The sequence below is a fragment of the Rana temporaria genome, chromosome 9 (genome assembly GCF_905171775.1).
Source record: "Rana temporaria chromosome 9, aRanTem1.1, whole genome shotgun sequence".
In the NCBI taxonomy this organism is placed as follows: domain Eukaryota; kingdom Metazoa; phylum Chordata; class Amphibia; order Anura; family Ranidae; genus Rana; species Rana temporaria.
Window position 1 is genome coordinate 168,307,341 of NC_053497.1, and position 21,758 is coordinate 168,329,098.

The window sequence follows — 21,758 nt, forward strand, 5'->3', positions numbered from 1 at the left end:
CTGTTTCTTCTTGTGAATGGGGCGCACTGCATTCTGGGAACTGTGTGTATCCCGGAAAGTAGCCGGCCTAGTCACAAAACGCTGCTCGCGCATGGGCAGTGAAGCAGCAAGGCCGGTTTCCCTCACTGTGCATGGCGGCGCCTGGAGCTGCCAGGATCGGCCTCGGCGGGGGCCGACATCGCTGGCGACTAGGACAGGTAAGTGTCGTTATTAGAAGTCGGCAGCTACAGTGTTAGTAGCTGCTGACTTTTAATAATTTATTTTTTTTGTTTGTTTTTTTTTTTTTACCGGACCTCCGCTTTAACTATTGCATTACAATTTAAATACACCATTAGATTTTAGTCAACTAAATACAACTAAAACAATTGCAGAAGACTAAAATGGGACTAGGACTTAAATGGCATTTTAGTCCTAAGACCAGTGGCGGCTGGTGCTCAAAATTTTTGGGGGGGCGCAAACGAAGAAAAAAAAAATTGCAGCCTCCCTGTCACCACTGTGCCATGCCATCAAATGCAGTCACTGTGCCATCAAAACGCAGCCACTGTGCCATGCCATCAAAACGCAGCCCCCAATTGTCGCCACTGTGCCCAGTACCCCCCCCCCCCCCCCCCCGGCACTTACCTTTATGGCTTCTACGTCCCTCGATGTCCCTCGTCCCGCCCTCGATGACCCTTCAGCCAATCAGGTTACCGGATTGGCTGAGACGCCTGTCAGTCTTATCCTCGGACGTACGGCCGGTACGCCCCGAGGATGAGCTTCAGGAAGCCGACTACAGCCTCAGGGCTGTACTCGGACAGCCTATCAGGGCCGCTGGCCCTGATAGGCACTTCCACACAGCCAGTCAGCTGCCGCTATTCAGCTGACCGGCGCTCAACTTCCGGCCAGCTGAATAGTGGACGGCAGCGGCGAAAATATACAGATTCATACAGTGTATGAATCTGTATATTTTACTGGCTGTGAGTGAGCCAGAGGGGGCGGAGCTCCTGCGTCCCTATGGACGCACCGCCACTGCCTAGGACTAAAACAAAATCGAAATTTGCTGCCAAAATTTAACCACGGGTGTAGGCATTGTTGGATGCTTGCTCTAGCATGACTATAATGTATAAGTATTTCTCAATGACAAGCCCACTTCTATATAACACGTGGTGTTAAGCTATATCAGCTATTCTCAACCAGGGTTCCCAGGTATAGCAAGGGGTTCCTCGAGCCTTGGCAAACTGACCTCCCATCTAATAATGCCTGCATAGTTCCAGGTCCAATGTCACTTGGCAGAGCCGGCGACATGCAAGGAGTGGCCACCCCTGTAATGGAGGGATTCTTTACAATTTACACCACTAAAGTAAGGAGCATTTTCCCAATGAGCCCTGATAGACTAATCTTACTAGGGGTTCCCTGAGACCTGAAAAATATTTTAAGGGTACCTCCTGGGATAGAAAGGCTGAGCTATACGCTGTGTAAGTCTGGTCCTGTTGGTCAAATTGTTTTTTTTTTTTTTTTTCTTTGCAGCTACAGCTGCACCAGCAATACCCAGAGTGACTGTATCAGGTAAGTCTAAGCAAAACTGCAAAGTGCATTTTAAGGAATTATGCCACAGAGCGGAACTGAGAAGGCTGGTGTGAGGGCAGCCATTAACAAAAATGGCTTCTTCCATCATAGCCCACTTGTGTTGTAAAGTGATGTTTTGTGTTGCTTTAACCGCTTACCGACCGCCTAACATACTAGTAAAGTGCCTCCCTATACTGGATCCACGTAACTGGTCTACGGGTCTTGGCCAATTATTGTCCGCCAGCACCTGCTGATTGGCTCAGTGATTCACAAAACAAAGCTCTGTGATTGTCAATAATACAGAACTCTGCTCACTGACAGGGGATCTTGAGGATAAGCAGGGGAAAAAAACCCAACTAAGATCCTTGGTAAAAGCAGCACGCATTACGCATAAGCATATGTTTAACCCTTGACGTGAACCCATTCTTGCCCAGTGTCAGAGTGCAAGTGCATTCATTAGCACTGATCACTGTATTAAAGTGGTGGTAAACCCTCTTGTATACCTTGTGAAATGAATAGCCTCAGATAATACACAGGGATTAAAGTGGATGTAAACCCCATTTGTGAAATCTGACCACATCTAACAGTAGTATTCACTTATCTCTGTCCAAAACTCTCAGTCCCATGTTTTTCTGCTGCTCTGTTATCGGCGTGATAACTTCTGACACAGGAAAGCAGCTGGAAAACACCAGCAGTCCGGAGACCCAGGAACCGCTGTGTGTGTGTATATATATATATATATATATATATATATGTGTGTGTGTGTGTGTGTGTGTGTATGTGTATATATATATATATATATATATATATATATATATATATATATATATACATACAATATACTTTTTTTATTTTTTTGGTGATCTTATTAGAATTTTTGACTATTCGACTTTTTCATGTTTACCATCTAGTGGCCATTGACGATATCTATGACGTCCTCAAAGCTGGCTGTCCTTTTCAGATTGTGTGTTTCCCCAAAAATAAGCCTGGGTCTTATATTAATTTTGGCAACAAAAGACACAGTAGGGCTTATTTTTGGGGTAGGTCTTACCATGTAATGTTCTGTCTTCTCTTCCCCTCTCTCGACCTGCCTGTTAGGAATCCCCAGTGTGAACTATTACAGTAGTATATAATGTACAATGTGTGTGTTTCTGTAATATAATTGTGCCAAATACCTTCATTATAGCACCGCTCTGCACTTTTGTGCCCTGCCGGAGCTCTCTTCCCTGCATTTATGTTACAGAAACACACACACATTGTACATTGTGTACTACTGTAATAGAGTGGGTTATAGGATTTTAAACTAGGGCTTATTTTCGGGGTAGGGCTTATAGTGCAGTCCTCCTGGAAAATTACGCTAGGTCTTATTTTAGGGGTAGGTTTTATTTTCGGGGAAACAGGGTAACTTATTTGATTCCATGTAAAGGTCTGGTAACTTTGCTTCAGAGGTTGGTCTAGCCCTACGTGGTTCTTTAAATATTTGTCTCCCCATAGTCTACATGGATACGATGATAGTGTAAGGTATCTAGGCTGAGACCCCAGCCCTGAGGAAGCGGCTTGGACCATGTAGGCTTTCTCTGATAACTGACTCCTTTTCCATTATGTTTTTTTTATATAGCATGGGTTAGTATGTGGCCCTGTTGATGTGTTGCATTTTAATAACTTTTTGTAATAAAGATATAACATTTTATAGTGTCATATAATTTAAGCTACTAGAGATCATCACACAATGCCCCTTAAGCCTTCATTTGCTATATTAGAGATTTGTTTTATATCTGTGTGTCATCTGAGGCTGTTCACTTCACTGGGTATATGTGAGGGTTTACATCCACTTTAAGGCTCCATTCACACCTAGGCATTTTTGAATTGCTGCGATTCCAAATCGTGGCAGAACACATTTGCGATGCCATTACTTCTTAATGCGACTCCCATCGTAATGCCATTTTGCCATGATAAATGGCAATGCGTGAAGCTTGCTGCTCAAAAAGCAGCAGGAGCATCTTCTAGGCGACAGCATGACTTTGCAGTGCAGCAAAATTGCTCCGATTGGGGTGCCATTTTAAAGTAATGGCATTGCAAAAGCGTCTCGCATTTATCTGCAGCCATCTCTTCTTTACATCCATTTAAAAATGCTGATTTGTGATCAAATGGGAAGGATCTGTGAGCAGTAGATATGGGGGGGTGGAGAGCTCCAGTCAGAGCCCTTCCACACTGTGTGAAAGCTGATTGGAGGAAATGGACACGCCCCCCTTCACGCACAGCAAAGGAACATGCAGAGCTGTGTGCTGAGCTCTCCTCCCCATCACATTTATCTTGTGTGTCGGGAAAACTCCTCAGAAGTGACTCCTGCTGGTAACATTCTGTACTCTATACTTTGAACTTCCTGAAACGTTATGTTCTACTTGTAATATTTGTTCACTGTTGTCCCAAAAAGTCTGCGCAGAGCTTGCAAGTCGATTGCCAGCATTCCCTGTAATAGCGTTATATATTTGATATGAGATATGGTTATAGATTTGGTTTCTAAGCTTCATCCTTCCCTAAAGGGATGCAAACGCTGAAGTATTTATGGCTACAACACAATAAAGGTGATTATTTAGACTACGCTATTGGCATTGCTGGTTGCCTGGCTCATGCCTCTGACACGGAGTCACAAACCTGGAAGAAGCATGAAAATTAGGAATTTGATATCCATTTACAGCATTCTTGTTCTGGGTCTTCTTGTACAGAAGCCGGACACTGCCAACGAAGTGCTTGTTCAGTACGTATGCGATGCAGGCTGTGCAGGTAGCACAATGCTGTTCAGCAGTGCTGTACAGTGATTGTGTTTCACTTCTGTTCTTGTCGGCCATAAAAAGGGCTGCTGAAACCCACCATTGTATCCCTCGCACACTCAGATTTCACACGTTAACAGTTTTCTTACCTTTTCTTCAGAGAAGTGAAGGTCGGTCCAAAAGTCACACCGATTGTTCCGCTTTTTTTTTTTTGGCTGTGTTGGTCTATTCTAATTTGTGTGTTTTTTTTTTTTTTTTTTTCCCATTTACAACTTAGCACCCGCTCAGACAGCAGGCGCAAAGAAGCGTGCAGCCTGGGATTTAAAGGGTCAGATCAACGACATGAGAGACCAAGTGACTTCGTACAAGGGAAAGGTGCAGTCCCTCTCTGGAGAGAACGCTCGTCTTGCGAGCACCAATGAGCAGCTTGCGAAGCAGGTGGCGACGCTGAGTAATTGTAACACTGATCTCAGCCAACAGTTAAGGTAATTTCCTGGGAACTGCGCAATGTCTGATAATATCCCACCTCTGTTGCTATAAAACTGTCCTTTAGACCAGTGGCCTCCAAACTGTGGTCTGGGGCCAGATGCGGCCCTTGCTTTTCTTTTTCTGGCTTTTGGGGCACAATTCCATCCCCTGATGCAAATGATGTGGCATAATTTTTTTTTTCATTGACACCAATGATGGGTCACAATACCTTCCATTGACACCAATAATGGGGGCACAATGCCTTCTAATGATGATGGGGGGGGGATTGGGTTCTCCTCGCACTGGCCCTAGTCCTGCCCTCCTAAAGTCTGAAGGACAGTAAACTAGCCCTTTGTTTAGAAACTTTGGAAAGTCCAAGTCTGTTATGAATGCAGCAGCTCTGTTCATAAATCTCCCCACCTCTTTTACTGCTGCTCAGGGGCTCTGGGCTTGAGACTCCAGCAAGAAGAAATGGGGGCAATGCTGGAGCACACACTAATTTTGGTAGCAGAATTACTAATGTGGAATGTATGTTTCTTGCTAAAAAAAATCTATTTAATTTTAATCAAATTGTTCTGAGTAAAGTTCTGCTTGAACAATTGTCGCCCAGATATGCAACACAATTTGGGGTGGCATTTTAAACTGGGTTATATCTCCTATTTTAGTGTTTTTTTTATTTGTCTTCTAAGATTTTTACAGGTGTGCAGTCAGTGACTGTGGAATGGAGTTACCAGTACGAGTAATATGTGCCAATTCAATGTAAATTGAATTGGCTCTCGGGTGCCGCCACAATCTTTGCCAAGGAAAACTGGCAGTGAAGGCTTGCGGGAATTGTGCTGCGCATTGTGAATGGGCAGAATGTGAAGGGGGAGGGCTGAACTTTTGGCTCACTCCACCGTGGCAAACTAATGCCGCGTACAGACGATCTGAAATTCTGACAACCAAAACCGTGGATTTTTTTCCAACGAATGTTGGCTCAAACTTGTCTTGCATACACACGGTTGGAAATTCCAAACGCCAAGAACACGGTGATGTACAATGGCACTATTAAAGGGAAGTTCAATACCAGTCGTGTTAGAAGTTCAGTGAGAGACAATTTGTGCTTTTCAGTCCGTTACAGCGTGATGAATGTGCCATCTCCATTACAAACGCTAGTTTTGCCAGGGCGAGCGCTATTGTCTCCTACATTGTCTCCTACATTGTCTCCTACATTGTCTCCTACACAAACGGGTTTTGTTGTTGGAAAATTTGAGATCCCACTCTCAAATGTCCGATGGAGCCTACTAGGGGTGCAACGGATCACAGTTGATCCGAACGGGTCACCCCCTTCGGATCGGAACACACTGTGATCCGCAGATTGCCACGACTCCGGAGCTAGGATGAAGCCGCAGCCTTTTCTAATGTTAAGGCCGCGGCTTTGGCCTACCGACGAAGCAGAGACCATAACGCTAGGAAAGGTCGCGGCTTCGGCCTAGCTCCGGAGCCGCGGCTATCTTGGTACACCCGGCAGGCGGCCCTCCTCTGTTTACACCCACAGAGGAGGAGCCCGCACCCATGGGACACACCGCTCGTCTGTCGGTACTAGCTGGGGGGGGGGAAAGGGGGTCACTGTCCTTGGAGAAGGGGGGTCACTGTCCTTGGAGAAGGGGGGTCACTGTCCTTGGAGAAGGGGGGTCACTGTACTGAGAGGAGGGGGGGGGGGCTCTGCACCGAAGGGGTACTGTGGGGGGGGGGGGGGGGGGGGGGAGATGTGGATATTACAGTGGGGGAGTTTTTTTTTTTTTTTTTTTTGGCCGATCCGTGACTCCTGATCCGAGGAACGATCCGAACCGTGAGTTTTTTGATCTGTTGCACCCCTAGAGCCTACACGGTCGGACTTTCCCATCGAACGTTTGTAGGGGCATAAGACAGAAGTGGGAGCGGGTACTTGTCTCAGTTTGCCCAAAAAATTGGTCCAAATGTGGTAGCGGAAGCGGGGAGGAGGCAGACAATTGGAGCTTCCCCTTTTGAGTGGGTCTGTTGGTTTGGCACAATAAAAGCCTAACATCGGGACGAACCATGTCTTCATCCAAGACCACAAAAATAATGCCTGAAGTTGAGATGTAAATAGTGTTATGGTGGTGAAAAAGAAAATGTAGCGCCCAAAAAAATATAATAAAGACCCCTAAAAAAGGGTAAAATAGATGTGTACTCAGAAGGTAAATGGCCCAAAGTTTAAGCCTAATACCACATAATACACAATAGTGAAATTGTGAAATTAATTAACTGATACAAATCCGTGCTGTGGAAATCAGCAAGTAGGTATACATATATGGAATACCTGTTGTGTAGTCACATGTATGCAAACAAATGTGTAATATATACAGCAATGTGATAGAAAACAAAAACTGGATGTTTGATACTAAAACGATGCAGAGTCAGTTGTAAAAACAATCTTCAAATAGCAACGTTCCACTATTCCACTATTAATCAGGTGTGCCTCAAAGGCCTCAACCCAATCGTGCAAATACACAAAGTCTGCTGGAAAACGTGGGTTCTAAGTAGTACATATAAACTTCCAGTGTTGGGTGGAGCAGGTGTCTTCAATGTTAGAACTCTTCAGTATCGGACAAATAAATGGATAAATAAACGGGTGGGTACCCTTACCAGAGTTGGTGGACCCTCTCAACCACCATACGGTGGGAGGGTCATCAAGGCTTGTATAGACCGATTGTCTGGGTCCAGGGGTCCTCACTCCGCGTGTCCAATCCAGAAATGGTTACTGAAGCACTTGTTCTTTCAAATTGGATAGCTGGGATCGATTGATCGATAATGGCTCAAAAACACCCAAAGTAGTAAGAGAAAAAATAGAGGTGCTCCCAGATAATGTGAAGGTAATGTATGACCATTCATGTAACCCTGTGTTCTCCAGGCTCTGAGGCCAGACTCAGAGCCTGGAGAACACAGGGTTACATGAATGGTCATACATTACCTTCACATTATCTGGGAGCACCTCTATTTTTTCTCTTACTACTTTGGGTGTTTTTGAGCCATTATCGATCAATCGATCCCAGCTATCCAATTTGAAAGAACAAGTGCTTCAGTAACCATTTCTGGATTGGACACGCGGAGTGAGGACCCCTGGACCCAGACAATCGGTCTATACAAGCCTTGATGACCCTCCCACCGTATGGTGGTTGAGAGGGTCCACCAACTCTGGTAAGGGTACCCACCCGTTTATTTATCCATTTATTTGTCCGATACTGAAGAGTTCTAACATTGAAGACACCTGCTCCACCCAACACTGGAAGTTTATATGTACTACTTAGAACCCACGTTTTCCAGCAGACTTTGTGTATTTGCACGATTGGGTTGAGGCCTTTGAGGCACACCTGATTAATAGTGGAATAGTGGAACGTTGCTATTTGAAGATTGTTTTTACAACTGACTCTGCATCGTTTTAGTATCAAACATCCAGTTTTTGTTTTCTATCACATTGCTGTATATATTACACATTTGTTTGCATACATGTGACTACACAACAGGTATTCCATATATGTATACCTACTTGCTGATTTCCACAGCACGGATTTGTATCAGTTAATTAATTTCACAATTTCACTATTGTGTATTATGTGGTATTAGGCTTAAACTTTGGGCCATTTACCTTCTGAGTACACATCTATTTTACCCTTTTTTAGGGGTCTTTATTATATTTTTTTGGGCGCTACATTTTCTTTTTCACATTTTTCACCTTATATCCATATGGTATGTTGGCAGCCTGATTTACACCCAATATTTGGTTTGCGCAATATTGTATATACACCTTTTTTTTTAGTGTTATGGTGGTGACTTGAGATAATCACTCATTGTGTTGTGTGTTTTGTCAGAACCGTGGAATCAAAGCTGGAGTCCTTGGAGAGAGAGGCTCAGCGACTGACTGGCCTTTGCCAGAGACAGGAAAAGGAGCTGGCTAATGAAAAACATGCTGTACAAGAGTTACAGGAGACCAGTCATAATATTACAGAACAGCTAAATCATAAGGAGGTAGGTGGTTTTTTATTTTTAAATTTAGTGCAATACTGGGGCACTCTGATCAAGTAACAAACTATTTTTGTGGTTTTCCTCCTCTTAAGTTCCATCCTATCCTAATGTTTGCCCATTACTATGGAGGGTGTTTTCACAAACCCATAACAAAGTGTGGGGCAGGCCAGTGCAAGCAACTATGGGCGATACCAAAACTAATCTCGCCATGCTCAACCAATATGGATCCGGTATCTGTGCGCAAACAGCGATGCTGTCACTAAGGCTCACGTATGTCCTGCAAGTATACTGTACATAAGCCAGCACTCTTCCATGGGCTGTGCAATCTTATAGCACAAAGGGAGAGTGTATGGCTATTTTTAATGGTACCACAGCCACTGTGACAATATGTTGAAAATAACCTGAAAACATTGGACTTTACTGGTACCAGAGAGAAACTACCACATAAGATTTTTATAAAAAAAAAAAAAAGTTTTACTAAATAAGGCTAAAAAAAACTTAAATTCCAATTAGGCGGCTAATGGGTGAAACACGTCAACCTCTTGCATCACTTCTGCAGAGTTTGATGGTTTAACAGTATGGCCTCTTATGTTATATCTAAACATGATAATGGCTCACTTATTGTGTGTGTGTGTGTGTGTGTGTTCTCTAAACATAAACGTTGTATTTATCATATACAAAAGAAAACTAAGGCACACATTTCACCACATCGTACAAGGTAAAAAAACATTTATTAGGGTTGTCCCGATACAAGTATCGGGACCGATGCTGAGCATGTACTCGCAGAAATGCTCCCGATACTTGATTGGCGGAGAGGGCTGGCGGCGTCGGTAGGTGGATCGGGCTGCCTCAGTGGCGGAGCAGGCAAACGGATTCACTGGGCGGAGCGGTCGCCATCAGCTTGGACAGCCTGCACTTGGCCACAGTAATCCAGCAGCTGACATCTTGTTACACCCAGCCCATATAGTTTGGGCTGGGTGTAGTAAGATGTCTGCTGATATTTACTGATGCCGAGTGCAGGGTGTACCAAGATAGGCGCTGCGGCATAGCGTTTCCTCGTGTCATTTATTGCTGCATTTCAGTGCCAGCCACCTGTCAGTGCCCATAAGTGCCGCCTATCGGTCCCCATCAAACTGTCACATGGCATTAAAACAAAAAAATCGGTAACCGCGAGTACATGGGGAGGAAAGTATCGGTACTTGTACTCGGTCCTAAAAAGTGGTATCGGGACAACCCTAACATTGATCATTGAAAATTAACTTTTTAGCAGTGTACATTATACTTCAGTAGGAGAATCTGACATTTAAGTCACAAAACCTTGAACTAAAATGAGAAGAGAAAAGGCTATTCCTGGCTGCAATGCATTAGCATTGTTTTTTTCTGGGTCTTTTACCACATTCTAGAATAAAGGCCATTGTATAGCCTGTGGGCGAGTGCTGGCTTTTATGTACAACTATGGGAGGTGTGTGTTTGCATATGCGCCCAGACTAGACATTAAACTAAATAAAACATAACCCCCTCTTGCACTTGTGTTGTGGTCGGATTCATGAGCTTATAACGTATCCGTTTTTAGAATGGGCGATATAAACACACCGCACCTCTCTGGACTCGGGAATTGCACCCACCCCGATAGGAGCAAGGGAACTTTATGCTGTTGCCATATTTCTATATAAAGGCAATTCAGTAAGATCCCTAAAGGTTTTGCCTTAAGGAAGAGGGTATGTGTCAACCATTAGGATCTTGAATAAAGCCCTTTCAAGTCCAGGAACAAGCTGAGTGGACGAACTGTAATACTTTGATATGCTTTCAGTCTAGGTGCCTGTGAGTAGATTTATTTACATCTTTTGTTGAATAGTTTTAGAGATAATGCGCTAGGCTGGTGCACCCTCTGTTTTTTCAGTAGACATTAAACTACCATATACGCCAATAAATAACACGCACCTTCATTTTAAGAGGGAAGCTTCAGGAAAACTTTGAAGCAAAATAAGGGCCAGTGCCTATTTGCAGCCTCCCAATTGCCCATCAATGCAGCCTTATCAGTGCCCATTTGCAGCCTCCCAATTGCCCATCAATGCGGCTTGATCAATGCCCATCTGCAGCCTCGCCTCAGATTACTGCTACCTCTGAGGGGATTGGGAGGTGGTCAGGGTGAGCGCCGTCGGATTACATTTACTCGGCGGTCTCTTTAATACAGTCCCACCTGCTGGACCGGCTTCTATGATGGAACATTGGTCAAATGCTGGCCCAGGAGAGGGCACTTCCTATTAAAGAGGCCGCTGAGTAAATGGGTGATTCTTGCCTTATGTAATATGACTGCTCGTCCCGTCCCCTTCGAGACAGCCCAAATTGAAGTATCGGTGTATAACACGCACACACTATTTGCACCCGATTTTCAGGGTGACAAAGTGCGTGTTATATGCCGATTTAAATACAGTATTTAGATATTCTAAAAGTGGAGTTCCACCCATAAATATAACATTACATCAGTAGTTTAAAAAAAAAAAAAAAAAAAAAGTCATTAGTCCTTTTCGGAATTTTTTTTTTTTTTTTTTTAGATGCCTTCAAAGTGTTGCTAGGCAGAATAGTTAATCTTCCCACTTCCTGCACCTAGGTGCTTAATGCTTCCTAACCTACACCGCACAGACTCCTGGGTGTAACTTTCCAGGAGTCTGTGCACTCCCCAGTCTCAAAGAATCATGTGACTTGGACAGCACAGGTGCTGAAACCTGATCTGACACTGCTTGTGCAGCACTGAGCATGTGCTAGATTTGCAAGGCTGAAATCCAGGAATTCATACAGTCTGGCTTCATGATGCCCACACTTAAGATGGCCCCAGTCCATTTCTATTTTATAAAGTGTCTAAATGCTGTAACAACAAAACGGACCTTAGTTTACAGACTAACTTTACTAGAATACATTAAGCTTGTGTATTACAGGGGTATTTATATTTAAAAAGTGAAATTGTGGCCGGAACTCCGCTTTAAAGAGGAGCTCCAGCGCCCCCCCCCCCCCCCCCCCCCAAATATTAAGTACTGTAGCTGCTGACTTTTAATATTAGGACACTTGTTTGTCCTGGAATCCAGCAATGTCTGCACCCCAGACAAGGTTTCCATCGCCTCTCTCAGGTGCTGGCGTTGCCATTGCCTGTAAGGGAAACCAGCCGTGAAGCCTTGCGGCTTCACAGCTGCTTCCCAAATGTGCATGCGTGCTGCGCGGTGTGAATGGCCCAGCAGCGAGGGGGGTGAATGTTGCACCAGAGGGGGGAGGAAGCGGATAAGGGGAGCTTCCCCTTTTGGGTGGAACTCCACTTTAACAAGCAGTAAATCTTATCCAAACTCAAATTGGGCATTGCTAAGTCCATTGTAAGAATCTTAGAATGGGTATTTATACTCATGTTATCTATGTGCTGTGAATGGAATTTGTGTGTAAATTTAAAAAAATCTGTAATAAAATGTGATTTATTTTTTTATAGCAAAAACTGATTTGTTTGGAGGGAGAACACTCCACACTGAAAGCACTTGCTACTGATCAGAGTGCACAGATCTCTTCCCTGACGCGCACCGTGGAAGAGCGGGATACACAAGTGTATGCATTGGAGACTGAGCGGAGGAGGTTGCATAACACCGTCCAGGAGCTTAAGGTAAGCCCTGTCCCTATGTATAGTAATTCTGCTTGTTTTAGATGTATCTACATAGTATGTTCCGGGTCTCCTTACGGTGTGTCTTCTCCCCATCACAGGGCAACATACGTGTATTTTGCCGCGTCAGGCCCATCCTCCCTTCGGAGAAGGCCCTTCCTGCTGGAAACATAACCTTCTGTCCTAATGATGAGAAAGCCATTGTTTTAACAAAGGTGGAGGAGGTAAGCTACTATTCAACATATTTTGCATCAAGATCTCCTGTATTAAAATGCACAGGGTTTAGTCGTCTAAAGTATGTGTGTATTCCATCACCCTAGCGCCTTCAATATATTCAACTGATAAAAGCAAGTTTGCAAAACATTTTGCCTGTTCATTGTCTGCTCTCATTACTCAAGGTTATTAAAATGTACAGTGGAACCTCGGATTGCGGTTAATGAGCGTTTCGCAATACAAGCACTGTATTTTGAAATATCCTAACTCGGTATGCAAGTGTTTTGCAGGATTCAGGCCAAAGCTGTGTGCAGTACCACGTTTGGCCTGAGGTGGGGGGGCGCTGAGCCGACCGGCGCAGATTGGAGCCGTGCAGAAATACTATGTTTCCGAGATTAGCCAAGGTGTCCTCTGGCCTTTCGGGCTGTTTCCGAGGCTCTCCGGCACCCCCCACCTCTGGCTGCATGCGTTATTGTATGCCATTAAAGTCGATGCAGAACAAATTATTTTTGTTTCCATTAACTTCAATGGGGAAACTCGCTTTGATATGCGAGTGCTTTGGCTGTAATCTATTCTCCTGGAACGGATTATGCTTGTAATCCGAGGTTCCACTGTACTTTTTAATCACCAGGCTGGTGTTTGGTACAGTTTGCGCATATATTGGACTCTCTTAAGATACTTCTGACCCCTACAAGTCGGCATTTAGCCAATGGGAGCTATATTTTTGTGCTGCACTATCGGTCCAAGGGTCTGTGCCAATAGACTTTTGTTTGCACCATGTCCATGGGAATACACAAGCTGTTTGAAACGGCCTAGGGCAGCAGTTGGCAACTTATGTGCTAAACGGGGGTCTCAAATGTGGCCCCTGACATCACCAAAGGGCTGCACATAACTTTCAATATATGTAATGCTTATGAGAACTGTCAAACTTCACACCTAATGGAGGAAATGAGGGTCCAATGAGTGAGGACAGGATGCATTGTTGGTGGGGATATGATGCAGGAGACAATACAAAACTGGTAACGTTGCGTGAGGCTAGTAGAGATCAATGCTATTGCCCTAATCAATATGCCCACTACAGACTAAGACCCACACATATGCCAAAAGGCCACAGGCTGGGCACCAAGGGTCTAGGACAGTGGTTCTCAACCTGGGGTTGGGACCCCCTCGGTGGTTGATGATTTGCCAGGGGTCACTGAATCCTGGGCTAGTCCTGAAGCCTACAGCGCTGTCCCAGCTATTTTGCTGCCGCCCAGCAGGGCTGTTCCTGTGGCCGCCCACTCGGCCTCTTCGTAGCCACCCATTCAGTTCACAGCATTGCTGGGGGCGGAAACTAGAGGTCGGCTGATGTGTGAGGGGCAGGAGGAGACCCTATCCCTTGATTTCGACATGGGTGTCGCTGCTACGAGACACCACAAAGTCAGAGATACAGTGAGTAACTCTACCTGTGATTAGAGTTGCCATTAAGTCACCACTACAGTTCTCAGATCAGCAGATGACCTTGATCAAGAGAACCCAAGTTGGCTGATCAGAACCCCCCCCCCCCCCCCCCCCCCAGCTTTGCAGATCATCCTAACTCCTCCCACCAAGCAGTAATAGATGGAACAAAAATAGAGAATACATGTAACGTAGAGGTGGGGGGGGGGGGGGGGGGTGGGTTGAGCGAAGGCATAAGAGGACAAGAGACCGAGAGGGATGGGGAATTGGGGTAGAGGGAGATAAAAGGAAAAGAAAGGAGAGCAAATGGAGGTATCGTACCATAAGGGGATTTAATACGGTACAAGTGGAAGGGACTCGGGGAGCACTTAAATGTCCATGGATTAGTGGTGCAAATTTGCCTTTCCTTGGGTGCTGACAAACCACGCTACGAATTTTATTGTGGGGGGGGGGGGGGGTTTGAATCTGACATTGCAGGAAGATTACCCAGGCTTTCCCCGAAAACGGCCTTAAGTATGGCTACCCATAGGATTAAATTGAGCTGCAATGCAAATGCACAGGCTGAAGAGGAGACGTCCAGATCCTTGTAGAAGGGGAGCTCTCTGGTTTACAGGCTCAAGGTAGGTAAAAGTCCAGGCTACCTGCACTCTGAGTTTTAGCGGCTATAGTAAAGGACAACTTCACTAAATGTATCATTTGCCCCATCACCAGCTACAATTTTGTATTTTATATCAAAGCGTACCATGGGTCCATGCTGGTTAAAGGGGAGTTCCAGCCTTTTATTTTTTATTAAGTCAGCATCTACAAAAAGTATAGCTACTGACTTTAAATAAACAGACACTTGCCTGTTCCATGGTCCAGCGATGCGGCCGTACGGAGCGTCGCTCGGTGCCTCCATTCACATTCTGGGCACCCAGCTGTGGCAGCTTTCGGCTTCACGGCTGGACAGGCACTGCACATGCGTGAGCCGCGCTGTGCTTCCGGAATGGACAGGCGATCGTATGTCCCAGGAGATCGCCTAGAGGGAAGGGCCGCCTAGGGGCAGAGGAGGAGTCGCCTAGAAGTAGGGAGTGGGACAAAAAAAAATTACATGCCAAAGGGTGCGAGAAATGCTTGAAGTGGAAGTTCCACTTTCTCTTCTGTTCATGGACGGACACGGCAGCAATTGATCTTGGGGTATTATCCTCCCTTTTAGGAGATTGACTAGGCAGAAAAAAAAACAACATGTTAAGTGTTAAACACTCCACACAGCACAGTACCTACCGGGGTACATCCCCCATTCTCTGTTCTGCAGCCTCCTTTTTTTTTTCTGCCTAGCAGGAGATGACATGGCTCCTCTGGGCCCATGTGCTCTGAGGTTTTTTCTTTTGAAATTTTTCTTGCTTTTCTTTTTTGTGTTCCTGCATTTTTTGGATCCTGAGATCTACAATCAACTGCCGACTGGGTGACAGGCTGGATCCTTGTAGTCCCCCCAAGTTCGGCCATCGAGCGTGTGCCGGCCTTTAGCTATGCGCTGGGCCGTCCCCAACATGCCCCGTTCCTCCAGATGTGGCCAGTGAGCTATACGCTCCGGGGCACACATATGACCGGGCTCTATGCCCGTGTCAGTGTGCCGGGCCGACAGCCATGCCTTCAGCCGGTGGTCGCAGGACGGGTAAGTAGCAGTCCCCTTGCTTTGGCGGGGTGGTGCGGCTGGTGCATTCCTGGGGAGGTCTATCGGGGGTCTGCCCTGCTTTCCGCTCTCCCCCCTTCACCACGCTCTGGGGGGGCTCCATCCTGTGGCTGGGGGCTGTCTGCTATCGGGGGTGCTGTTTTTATTACCATGTGTGCGGGGGGGGGGGCCTGCTATGTGTTTTTCACTGTGATGTGTTTTGCTGTGCATCACGGCCGCCATTTTGGCGGTGCCGGGCTCCTTTATTATAGTTCAGGGGCCATTTTCTTGTAGCCCACATGCTTTTTCCGCATGTCGGCGGCCATTTTGGATGGGGTTTTTGCCTCTAGTTGCTAGAATATTGGCATGAACGGCTCCAGCACACTTCCTACGGGGCGGCACAGCACGGACAGTGCTCTGGAGCAGACAGCAGCATTACGGCCTGGTCGGGTGGCGAGTCCTCTGGGGGGTCCCTTGCTCTTTGCTGCGGCCGGGAGGGTGCATGGCATCCAAACCGGATGCTTCTCCCCCAGACATGCCGGAGTTAACCTAGTGCCCCTGTTCCTGCGGCCTCTGGATGCTATGACGGCAGTCCTGGAGGCGTTTGTTGCCTGGATTGAAGCGGCGCGTGGCCAGAGGGGGGGGGGGGTAAAAAGCGCCCTCTCCCCCCGCCTTCCTCTGGGGATGCCTCTGACACTGAATTGGGCCCTGCTACTGCTCCCGGCCCTGGTTCTGAGCTGTCGGGATGCAGGCCTAGTCCACACTGACAGTGAGGATGACTCTGCTTCAGGGTCAGCGCATGATAGGGTGCTAGTTGGAGCATTTATCACTGCGGTGCAGGATACTCAAAAAAAATTGAGGATTAGGCAGAGACATCAGAGATGTCGGTCCCTTTTTGGATTCTGCAAGCCGGCCCGCACTGCAAAAGTGTTTCCTTGTGTTCCTTATCTGGAAAAATGTTTGTACAAGGAATGGGATCGGCCGCAAAAGTTTTTTTCTGTTACAAAATGCTTTGCGGTCCGTTATCCTTTTGAGGAGAACTTTCTAAAGAAGTGGGCCTCTCCTCCGTCAGTGGACCCCCCCTGTGTCCAGGCTGAACAAGGCGACCACGTTGCCTGTGGAAGGGGCTCCCGCTTTTAAGGACCCTGCAGATAGGAGAGCTGAGGCTGTGGCCCGCTCCATGTTCACAGTGGTGGGGTCGGCGGTGAGACCGTTCTTGGCCAGGGCTCTAGTGTCAGACACTTGCTGAGCGGGCAACGTTGTTGCTTCAGGAGTTGAAGGCACATGGTGCCCCTGAGGACTTTGTGGCGCGCTGGCCGACCAGTTGGTGCAGGGCCTAAAATTTGTCCGAATCGGCCCTGGATATGCTTCACTTGCTCTCCAGGGCCTCGGCCTACGTGGTAGTGTTGCGCCGCCTTGTGTGGCTGAAGTGTTGGTCTGCGGACCAGTCTTCTAAAAAGGCCTTGGTGGACTTGACCTTCAAGGGTGAAGGGCTTTTTGGGGCGTCTCTGGATGGCATCCTAAAAGATGCCACGGGAGGTAAGGGCACTCTGCTCCCACAATCTGGTAAAGGTAAGGAGCCTCACCGTAGGCAGGGGCCCTCCTTTACCGCCCCCAAGCGGCAGGTCAACGTTTCCAGGGTGCTAAGGCGCCCGCTGAAGGGCAGACCCTGGTTCCGCAAGCCCAACAAGCCTGCGGAAAAGCCTACTTCCGCATGAAGGTCTGCCCCCGCCCATCTCTCGGGTGGGGGGGGGAAGTCGCTCGTATCCTCCGGTGGGCCGACAAAGTTTCGGCTGTGTACATTCCGGTACAGAACTGGCAGGCCGACTACCTAAGTTACCAAACGCTAGACCAAGGAGAATGGTCGCTAAACCCGGATGTGTTTCAGAGTCTGTGTCTGAAATGGGGCACTCCAGACGTGGATCTTCTGGCGTCCCGTCTCAATCGGAAGGTGTCACGGTTCGTGACCAGGTCAAGAGACCTGTGGGCGGACGCGTCAAACGCGTTGGTGGCTCTGTGGGGTCACTATCGCCTAATCTACGCCTTCCCTCTGAATCTTCTTCCTCGTCTGCTGCGCAGAGTGGGAGCCGAGGGGATACCAACAATCCTAATTGCTCCGGATTGGCTTCGCCGCCCCTGATACGCGGATCTGGTGGCGGATGTTCCTTGGCGCCTGCCTCTGAGAGAGGATCTTCTGTTGCAGGGTCCTACCTTTCATCCTGCTTTTACAGTCGTTGGCTTTAACGGCGTGGCTATTGAAAGCCAGGTGCTGAAGGATCGAGGCCTGTCGGACTCGGTGATCTCTACCATGCTGCGGGCACGGAAGTCTACTTCATGGAAGATTTACCATAATACGTGGAAGGCTTACATCTCTGTGTGAGGAGATGAATTGGCACCCCCGTACATACGTGATGTCCCGGATTATGCTGTTCTTACAGAGTGGAGTGCATCAGGCTCTCGCCTTAAGTACGATTTAAGGGGCAGATTTCGGCCTTGGCTGTTTTCTTTCAGCGACCCTTGGTGGCGCATTCTCTGGTGCATACGTTTTGTACATGGGGTTCAACATGTGGCCCCTCCTGTGCGTCCTCCACTGCCTCCATGGGACTTGAATTTAGTTCTCTCTGTGCTTCAACAGTCTCCGTTTGAGGACAACAAAGGGAAATCCCTTTATTGACTCTTTACGAGAAGGTAGTTTTTCTGGTGGCAATTACATCGGTCAGACGGGTTTCTGAATTGGCAGCCTTGTCTTGCAAGGCTCCTTACTTGGTCATCCACAGGGATAAGGTGGTGCTGCGGCCACAGCTGTTGTTCCTTCCTAAGGTTGTTTCGGCCTTTCACATTAATGAGGACATTGTTCTTCCATCCTTGTGTCCTCGGCCGGCGAACCCAAAAGAGGCTGCGTGGCATTCCTTGGACGTGGTTCGAGCCCTACGGGTGTACTTATGTGCTACGGCTCCGTTTCGGAGGTCGGATTCACTGTTCGTGTCGGTGACTGGTCCTAAGAAGGGTCTGGCGGTCTCGTCGGCCACCATTTCTAGGTGGTTTAGGCTGGTCGTGCTTCAGGCCTATGCCCTAAAGGGGCTGGAACCCCCCTTCCCGGTTACGGCGCATTCGACCAGGGCCATTGGTTCCTCTTGTGCTTTCAGCCATCAAGCGTCTGTTTTACAGGTGTGTAAGGCAGCGACCTGGTCGGCAGTCCACATACCTTCTCAAAGTTTTTCAAGGTGGATGTGAGTGCATCTTCAGATGCCTCCTTTGCTGCAAGGTTTTGCAGGCGGCTGTTTAAGGTTGCAGTTCCTCCATTGAGGAACTCTGGTTTGTTTGGGGTCAAGTTGGTTTGCTGTGTTTTCCCACCCCTCGATTTTTGACACTGCTTGGGGACGTCCCTAGGGTCAATTGCTGCTGTGTCCGTCCATGAACGGAAGAGAAAATAGGCTTTTTGTACTCGCTGTAAAATCCATTTCTCTGAGTTCATGGACGGACACAGCACCCACCCCCTCCGTTTGTACTGCTTGTTTACGAACTGAGGCTGCATGATGCAGAGAGAGATGTACCCGGGGGATCCGCCCCCTGAGAGGTACTGTACTGTGTGGAATGTTGAACACTTAACATGCTGTTTTTGTGCCTAGTCAATCTCCTAAAAGGGAGGATAATACCCTAAGGTCAATTGCTGCTGTGTCCGTCCATGAACTCAGAAATGGATTTTACGGTGAGTACTAAAATCCTTTTTTTTTTTTTTTTTTTTTTTTTCCGCCTTCTGTAAGTATGCTGATTTACCATGTACTGAAAACACATGTTTAGAGCTTTATATGGCAACTCTGCATAGAAACCAATGTAATGTAATGGCTCCCATGCACAGATGCTCAGTTTTAGTTAATCAACCCCTTTTGTATCTGGTAACTTCACAAACTAGCTTTTTATTTATCTTTTATTTTTTTTTCTCCAGTCCCACATTGGCAGAGACAGGTCCCAATCTGTGAAATATGACTTTAACTTTGACTGCGTTTTCCCACCGACCACCGGCCAGGCACCTGTGTTCGAGGAGATTTCATTGCTGGTCCAGGTAGATCCTGACTCCGTCATTCTCTTGTGTTTGGTATATGTTCCCTGGTTCCATCTGCTGACTTCAGTAACCTTTCCCCCTAATTAGTCCGCTCTTGACGGGTACCAGGTGTGCATATTTGCATATGGACAGACTGGCAGCGGGAAAACGTACACCATGGAGGGGCCAGATGACCTCTCTGCGGAGACCATGGGGGTGATCCCTCGGGCCATTCAGCAGATTTTCAGCAGTGCAGAGGAGCTGAAGAAAAAGGGGTGGCAGGTGAGTTTTCTGAGGTTCTGATCATCTTCACAAACAAGTGGCTACTTCAGCTTTTTTTTTTTTTTTTCACTATCTGCTCTTTACATTCCCATAGTACAAGTTCACAGCCAGTTTTCTCGAAATCTATAATGAGACCATCAAGGATCTGCTGGTGAACCGGCCCGACAAGAAGCATGAATACGAGATCCGCAAAGTAAATATCACCAGCAATGAAGTCTACGTCACCAACCTGCACTATGTGGAGGTCTCCAGTGTAGAGGAGGTAAGCCTGAAGCTCGCAATGGTTTTGGTTTTTGAGCCTCTTTCCCAGCCAGTGACTGGACAGTGAGAAGCAGATGAGTGAGCTCTTCTCTGTTGGACTGGCTTATCCAGCTAAATATATTTTATGTGGGTCCAAACAAGATGTGTAGTCTTGCTATGCATTTTTCTTAGAAAGCAGCCACAACTTAAGTAGAAAAACCAGTGTCCTGCTAGTATGCTGCAGAGAAGGATCCTTGCATTCTGTAAGCAGTGCTCTCTCTGCAGAGGTCAAACGCACCACATGCTGTCTTGGACCTATAGATTTGCAAACCTCATGCTCCTTGGTACCGTATATACTTGAGTATAAGCCGACCCAAATATAAGCCGAGGCACCTAATTTTAACCCCAAAAAAAATGGGAAAACGTATTGAGTATAAGTGTGTGTATCTGCATGCCTCACTGTGCCCCAAGTACGGTACCTTGATCAGCGTTATCTCCTGGCGCTGTTCCCATCTTTAGTCTTGTGTCCTAGTGCTGTGATACATTCAGTGTAAGCCGTGTTGTGTAAGCAAGCACCGCCCCCCTCCTTCTCCTCGTTCGGTTTCCCATCAGTGAGACGGCTTATCGCGGAGGAGGAGGAGGCGGCTCTTGGTTACACTACGCGGCTTGCACTGAAATGTATCACAGCGCCGGGACATAATAAAATTAAAGATGGGCACAGCGCCGGGAGATTCAAGACTGAAGATGTATTATAGCGCCGGGGGATTAGGCTGCAGATGGGTACAGCGCCGACAGAGACTCGAGTATAAGCCGAGGGGGGCATTTTCAGCACAAAAAACTTGGCTTATACTTGAGTATATACGATAATTGGAAGAGCTGTCGCTCTGACAAAGCAGTGTATACTGGGCCTTTTACAAAGAGACCACTGACCTGAGCCCAAGCAGAAAAGCCTATGCCCTGCCGACATGCTACAGAGAAGGCTCTTTGGTTTTGTGTGGGGAAGCAGTGGTCTTTCTGCATAGGTCTGATTTACCCCCTACTGAGTTAGAGATCTTTAGTTGGCAGGGAGCATGATTTTACAGTTTAAGGTCTTGCTCTGCAGGGAGTGTGCTAGACCTCTGCTGAGAGACCACTGCTTCCACACAACTAGTAAGTTCCCTGAGCAGGATGTTGGCAGAGCACAGGCTTTTCTAATAAGGCTGTGGCTCCTTTTTTTTTTTTTTTTTTTAAACGTGACATTGCGGCAGACATATTAGACACTTTTGATACCATTTTTGGGACCATTCACATTTTTATTCAGTGATATAAAAATGCATTGATTACTGTATAAATGTGACTGGCAGGGAAGGAGTTAACACTAGGATGGTCAAGGGGTTAAATGTGTGTCCTAGGGAGTGATTCTAACTGGGCGGGGAGGAGGACTGATGAGAGGAGGAGACCGATCGTTGT

At 46.9% G+C, this 21,758-nt stretch overlaps 1 protein-coding gene across 2 annotated transcripts in view; it reads left to right on the top strand.

The window, feature by feature from the left end:
* KIFC1 (kinesin family member C1) overlaps positions 1-21,758 on the top strand; it is a 67,755-nt gene that overhangs the window by 23,689 nt on the left and 22,308 nt on the right. For both annotated transcript variants that reach the window (XM_040324953.1, XM_040324954.1), the window contains exons 5-12: positions 1,507-1,545; positions 4,594-4,801; positions 8,654-8,810; positions 12,280-12,447; positions 12,546-12,668; positions 19,692-19,808; positions 19,896-20,069; positions 20,164-20,331. In XM_040324953.1, coding sequence (XP_040180887.1) covers positions 1,507-1,545; positions 4,594-4,801; positions 8,654-8,810; positions 12,280-12,447; positions 12,546-12,668; positions 19,692-19,808; positions 19,896-20,069; positions 20,164-20,331 — 1,154 coding nt within the window. The remainder of the gene's footprint in view (positions 1-1,506; positions 1,546-4,593; positions 4,802-8,653; positions 8,811-12,279; positions 12,448-12,545; positions 12,669-19,691; positions 19,809-19,895; positions 20,070-20,163; positions 20,332-21,758) is intronic.